At 33.0% G+C, this 7,036-nt stretch overlaps 1 protein-coding gene across 1 annotated transcript; it reads right to left on the bottom strand.

The window, feature by feature from the left end:
• Positions 1–781: 781 nt before the first annotated feature.
• Positions 782–6,653, bottom strand: LOC132715305 (uncharacterized). The gene is made up of 7 exons (XM_060698300.1): positions 6,074–6,653; positions 5,741–5,863; positions 5,219–5,356; positions 5,106–5,183; positions 4,362–4,616; positions 2,501–2,829; positions 782–1,274 (listed from the first exon to the last, which is right to left on the bottom strand). The coding sequence occupies exons 1-7, from the start codon at positions 6,651–6,653 to the stop codon at positions 939–941; spliced, it is 1,839 nt and encodes a 612-aa protein (XP_060554283.1). The 3' UTR covers positions 782–938.
• Positions 6,654–7,036: the final 383 nt, after the last annotated feature.

Here is a 7,036-nt window from a genome sequence, read left to right as displayed (position 1 = left end):
GGAGGATTTTAAATTAAAATGTAACTTTGCACACATGTTCACAATTGGGAGGCTTATTGCGCACAAAATCCAGGCCCCTCTACCAAAAATAGAGAAAACCAGAATCCCTTAGGAAAACCCAACACGTCATGATTATAAATGTAGCAGGCTCGGTTAGATGGAGCCTGTTCATGGACGGTACTGGAAAGTGCAATTAACCGTCCACACCCCCCCCAGCACCGGTTCAAGCAGAATTCAACATTTAAACACGAAAATGGTGATATTTTGAATTAAGAAACATCCGCAGAAGTGTTCATACGGTGGTTATCAGTCAAGGTCACATAGAGAGGTCAAAGTTTGTGTATGGGGACCATTAAGTCATCATATCAATGCCCATATCTCTGTCAAAAGCTTTTGTGACGGGCGTTTTTTACAACAATTTTGCCCTTGTTTAGCTATTTTTGACACAAGTTGATAATTGCATTTTTTACTAAGTCAAGTGTAATATCTTTGACAAAACAGAACAAACTCACAAGCGAAACCCAAAGTGCGCAACTTCTCATGCTGGCCTGTAAATGTAAATGACCCTAGGTCAAATACTTTTTGTGCTATGTGCGACACAAGTTGAAAAATGCATTTTTTTTACTTAGTCAAGGGGCAATAACTCAGACAGATCAGACTCAATTTACCAGAAAAACCCCAGGTGCACAACTACAAAGGCTGAGCAACATTTCTTTAGAGTTTTGTGACTCTAGGTCAAATACTTTTTGAGCTACGAGCAACATAAATTGAAAATTACAAATAACGTGCGACACAAATGAGAATGGACGGACGGACACTTCTCAGTCTCATATATAGCATATTTTCTAAAACAAACAAATGAATTTATATTAAATGGATATAAGTTAAATTTATTATTCATAGCATAAATGTGATTTTAAGCAAGAGAGATGTTTTAACTAAAATGAAAAGAATATTGATATTAGTTCATTAGCTGGGCTACTTACAAAAGCTTGAAAACACAGTTTATTAGCTGGGCTACTTACAAAAGCTGTACTATCTTCCTTTGAATATGTTGATGTACTCGCCGGAGAAAAGATTCTTTGAGCATGCCAATCACCTTGTTCCGTAATTTTCTTCGTTTTTTCTTTGTGATATTTTTCTTTTTCTTGTGCCCCTTTCGTTGAATCAATATCTTTTAAAAATCGCCGCGTCGTCGCTGTCTTGTACCTTTTCTCTTCTTCATCTTTAATTCTATAACTGATATCTTTTCCTTCTGTACAGTATTTTGAAATCTAAAAATAACCGTGCTAAATATAAGACGATTGTATGCTAAATAAAGAGCAAGAAAATGATTTTTTATTGTCGCATTTAAAAATTTCTCTCTCTATCTCTCTTTTCTTAAAATATGATAAACAAGATCGACAAGGAAAGGCGGCATTCAATGAACGCAGCCCCCACCCGACCCAGCAACAAGCGCCAGCGGCAAGGAGCCCAGGAGGACCCCAAAGAAAAACAGGACAGGGCGCAAGGCAGAGTACGGGCAGGCAAACCACTACATCAGAATACATAATAAGTAACTTATAAGGAAATAAAACAAAACAAATAAATGATTTAATATAAGGCCCACAATGTCAAAGGCACAGGGGAAGGGGACATGAGACACGGGGAAGGCGGGGGAATAAAATAAATATAAACCAGGGACAAAGGGAAGATACTTACCGTAGACGAGAAACAACAAGAGACACGAGCAAAAGTGTTACCAAAACAGTATAAAACAACATAGACATACATCTGAGGAACACAGAGGGGCGCCGCCTTGGAACGGTCAGCAGCATAATAATGACTACTGGGGAGTTTAAACCGGTTAATGGTGCACCAAACCTCGCTCTTAGCCCCACCATGTTCCTATAAACGAGACAGTGTAAATAAAATGAATCCCCGCCAAGTGAAATTCTTAAGTTTGTGTTGTCACTGTTGAAGGGCCAATTCACGATATAACCACAAAAAGGAAAAAGAGAGCGTGACAAAATAATAAAATAATATACGTTTCTCATTCGGTAACTCTTTCTCGTTATTGCTACTTGTAACTACCACAACAATACAAAATAACGGAATGGCAAATGTCAGACACCATAGTTTATTAAGCATAATTCATCAACAATTTGCAAAATAACAGTTTGACTGTTTCTGCACTTAAACATTGATCTGTCATGGAGTAAAGCAGTCAAATTCTATTTTTGATTTATATATTGTCATTTTTGTTTATACGATTTGTTGATTTTAGGAAACGTTTTGTGTCATTTCATATAAAAGTTAATGTAATTTAATGACACATACGTAATTAATCGATTAAAAGGAACTGCCTAGATCACATTCCAACAGGATTTGCATAAATGTGATTTTAAGCAAGGGAGATGTATATAACTATAATTAACAAAATAAGAACATTGAAAACACATTTTTTGGCTTGCCTACTTACAAAAACTTGAAAACACAGTTTATTAGCTGGGCTACTTACAAAAGCTGTACTATCTTCCTTTGAATATGTTGATGTACTCACCGGAGAAAACATTGTTTGATCATGCCAATCATCTTGTTCCGTAATTATCTTCTCTTTTTCTGTGTGATATTTTTCTTTTTCTTGTGCCCCTTTCGTTGAATCAATATCTTCTAAAAAACGTCGCTTGATCGCTGTCTTGTGACATTTCTCTTCTTCATCTTTAACACTATAACTGATTTCCTTTTCTTCTTTACATAATTTTGAAATCTTAACATCACCAGTCTTAATCGGTTGCATGATATCACCCTGTCCATTTAGGTTTTCTACCTCATCATCGGTGAACGTATCTATTTTATAACAAGCAGTATGCTATAAACTATTAAAACCTCAATTCGAAATGTATCGTATCATTATTTAAGGAAATCATACTCTTTATCATTTCATTTTATTGACTGTCACGGGCACCGTGTAAAATGAAACAGTTCAAACCAGAAACGAATAATTTATTAATCCTATATATTTTTGTTTCAAGTGAACATTATAAAATCAAAAATAGCTAACGTCCTGTTAAATTCGTCACGTTTTCTTATTTTTTAAAGACAAACAAACCAAAGAAGAATTTTGTGTTCCAGAATTCTCCAAAAACATCTTTTCTTGAATAAAATATAATTAATTTCATATTTGACACGGACAGTCAAGGCCATTAAAAGATAAGGGACACACATAAAATCAATACTGTCAATAACATATCGATGTCGTCATAGGTGTTGTTCTGTCACATTATAAATAAATAAATAAATAAAAAACACTTTTAAGCACAATTAAAACTTTACCATGACGATCAAAAGTAGATCAGTTTTCGAATTAAAGTTTTGTTTTTGTCGAAGTATAAATAAAACAGTAATCATGTTATCTCAAGGCAGAGAAATAGTTTGACCCTGACGGTCAAAGATACTTTTATTTGAGTGATTCAATACTTCAGTGCCTTAAGAGTCATTTTGTCTGAGAACGAGTCAAATACGTAAACAAGGTCATGACCACGACATTCGACCACGATAATTTGAAGTTTAAGGTCATATTGAAAGTAGTCAACATGACGGGTTTATCATAAGTGTCAAATCTATCCAAATTTAAGTATAAAGCAAAACTATAAATGCATAATAACAAAATATGATAATATGACAATTTAAGCAAATTTCAATAGCTTTTAAAATTGTTTTGGGTACAATAATTAATCACATTTGCCATCATTACATTGAAGCAAATGTCAAGTATTTTGCATCCAAACTCAAGGTGATTGAAAAGGTCAAGGTCATATTTGAATACATCAACATATTGGATTTGTCGTAAACAATGTTTGCAAATTTGTCATATAATGCCAATGTCAAATAACGGTCGAGGTCAATTTTAATAAGATAATGATGTGTGTTTTGTCCTATGCATTATTGAATTTTGCCCAAATATGAAGAAATTCAATTTATTACCTGCAAAGTTATAACAAATTATGGTAAAAACAGTAAAATAACAATGATTTAACCTTTAGTGTTTCCATGAGTCAAGGTCAAATTGATTTTGATAGTCTTTAAAATAGTGTCCTAAATGTAGTTTTGTTGAAAAAGTCCATTCATAAGTTTTTGCTAGAAACAGCAAACATCAAGCAAAATTCAAAATTTGACCATCAAATTTTGAATCAATTCTGAGTAAAGGTCACAGTCAATGACGGACATATCCTGGAGACGGTTTAGTCCAATTAAGAAATCAACCAAGTGGTAAATAAATATAGCCAAATGTCAATAAGGACGAACTCATGAGTGTAGGAATAACTCGATTTTTTTTACTTCCATAAAGTCGAACTAAAATAACATAAACTTATACTAACCATCCGTTTCACGATTCACATTTGTCGAGCAACTTGCTTGAATCGATAAATGCTGGGTACTGAATTCTGATTCAAGTTCTGTTTTCAGTAGTTGTAGACAAGTATGAAGCTCGTTGTTGCAGTCTTCATAGAAAGATTCGCTACTTTTAGATTTTGCGTTCCGAGCTGAAAATGATAATGTTAACCTCCTGCCCTCATTGAGTGGTTGAACGTTATCGACGTTGAGTTCCGATAAAAATCTATCGACAGATGAGACTAAAAATATTTCAAGAAAGTTAGCTCATTTAGCACAAATTCATTAAAAACAGAAATAGATTGGTGTACACACAACAAATTTGTCTAATACGAGAAACAAAGTAATTTGTACTTGCAATAATACTGTAACACATATTTATTCAATATAACAAAAAACCCTTGAATGTTCAAGGTCAAATTCCTTACGCTTTATAATTGCGAAATCTCATAAAATTGCGGTTAATTACAAACAGTGATGACTTATTCAATAATGATACAATAACCGCAGCTTGAGTATGGAGTTCAGATCAATATATTTGAGTTTTTTTCAACAATCAAAATGGCATAGCTACACCAGGTAGAATCCTGGCAGTTTTACGGAAATTAAACGAATCATTTATTCTCAACGCAATAAATTTGAAACGTTTCAATATACAAATGTACTATCAAACAAAATAGCAATAAGGAACGCTAAATATTATATTGTCATAAGAGAACATAGTTTCTTACTTGATTTATCCAAAACATTCCAAAACTCGTCTCTATAAATAGTAGTTTGAATACATGGCTTCCCTCCACTGACCAATTCTGAAATGTTTTATTGACTGCCGCTCTTAGCCTACCATATGAATCGAGTGGTATGCTGGATTTGAAATCATTGTTCTGATTCATGGCCTCTTCAAACAGCTGTTTTAGAACATCAGACATATGTGCTTCTTCGTCATTACTGACATTTTTCAAATCAAGAACAATGTTAACTCCTGTAGCAAGAAATGAAGTATAAGAGCGTTTATGGTTAAAAAAATCAATAAATTTGAATATAAATTAATAGGTAATGATCGCACACATATAACATGAAATGCGTTATTCGTGTTGCCCTACGAGCATCAATATTGTTCACGTATTAAGTTTGTAAAAAGTAAGTGTTTCACTTTGATAGATTGATTTTCATTAATTTATCATAAAAAGCAAAATAGATGCACTTAAAAACAAACATATAATATAATAAAGTAATTTCTTTTAATAAGGAGATTAATTTATAAACATTTGTCTATACAGAATTCATACATTGCAATCTCTACCGCTGATGCTCATAAATCTATCGCAAAGAAAGAGACTAAATAAATGTATAAAATGACCTTTACCGGGAACAAGAACATTGTTCTTTGCTGAATCGATTCCTGAACTTCCCCTTTGGTCAAGCTTATTATTTATGACTTCAAACTTTTCGTCTAGTTTGTCTAACTTGTCTAAAACAATTTCTTCAACTGTAAAAATAAATAAAATACGTTGACACAAATGCATGAAATTCAATGTGTTATCGGATTCAGAATATATTGAAAAAAAATAATGTGAAAAGAACCCCATTATTCAAAGTGGCAGTGTATGAATATGTTCATCAACATGACATACTATTAAGATTTGAACCGGTAAATAATGTTTGGATAATGTGGTGCATTAGTATAAAAGTTACATACCGTGGTCCAATTTTTCACGGATGTCCATTTCCATCAAGTAAAACTTACGGATCTCTTTAAGCGTTTCGTCAAGCGAAAGAGGTCCACTTTCTAAATCCTTGATGATAGCGTCAATTTCTAGCTTCAAATTGTTGTCGTCGAGTTTCTCTAAGATTCTACCAATTATCACTTGTATCATTTCAAGTTTGTTTTTGAACAAGGTATTTGTGATTTCAGCGTCGTTCATGTGACAGAGATCATTCCGTATTGTTCGTAATTGTTTTATGTCCATAAGATTTATATCAGTCAAACCACAGTACGAAGAAAGGACTTGACAGAAAAGTGATAAATCCCAGTTTGAAAGAACTGTTTCGCCGGTTTTAGGGAAAAGGACTTTCAACTTCTCTTTTGAAAGCTTTGAGTTCTTTATAGTTTGCTTTTTACTTTCCAAAAATGTTGTAAGTGTCCATTCGTTTTGTTGAAAGTCACCTGGTTTAAGCTCTTCCACACGCTTTAATAGAAGATTATGACATGCTTTTGTCCCAGCTTTACTAAGCATGAGACACAGTCTGCAATGTTTTTCTGTGCCGCTTGTTGACATTTTGATAAACAAATCTGAAGTTTGAACAAACGTAAAATAACTGTTCAATTATATGTGTATTTAGCAAACCATTTTCTTGCATATGAAATAAATTGAAATGTGTTTAATTCTTATTTAAAACAACATACGATTTCGTTTGAATACATCTTAAACATGAGCTTAAAGTAAAAAAAGTGTTCACGTGGACATCTGATAATATTTTTGGACCCATTTTAAACACGTAGTACATATCTTTCATTTTCATTATATAACGGAATAAATATTCATTTTGATTTCATTAAAATAATTTTTCTTTTTAAACTATCTTACTTGTAAAGTATACAAAATCATGTTTTTGCATAAAAGCTGCACAAACTGGTACACATTAACAGAGGACAAAACAT

The sequence above is a fragment of the Ruditapes philippinarum genome, unplaced genomic scaffold (genome assembly GCF_026571515.1).
Source record: "Ruditapes philippinarum isolate M1 unplaced genomic scaffold, ASM2657151v2 ctg7550_1_1_1_1, whole genome shotgun sequence".
Taxonomy (NCBI): Eukaryota; Metazoa; Mollusca; class Bivalvia; order Venerida; family Veneridae; genus Ruditapes; species Ruditapes philippinarum.
Note: the sequence above shows the minus strand (reverse complement) of the source record. Positions and strands in the feature narration are given on the sequence as shown.

Coding starts and splice junctions, on each gene's coding strand:
- LOC132715305 (XM_060698300.1), bottom strand. CDS start 6,653: ATGTCAACAAGCGGCACAGAAAAACATTGCAGACTGTGTCTCATGCTT. Junction 5,184..5,218: donor CATACCACTCGATTCATATG/GTAGGCTAAGAG, acceptor AAAACATTTCAG/AATTGGTCAGTGGAGGGAAG. Junction 4,617..5,105: donor GAATGTTTTGGATAAATCAA/GTAAGAAACTAT, acceptor AAATATTTTTAG/TCTCATCTGTCGATAGATTT.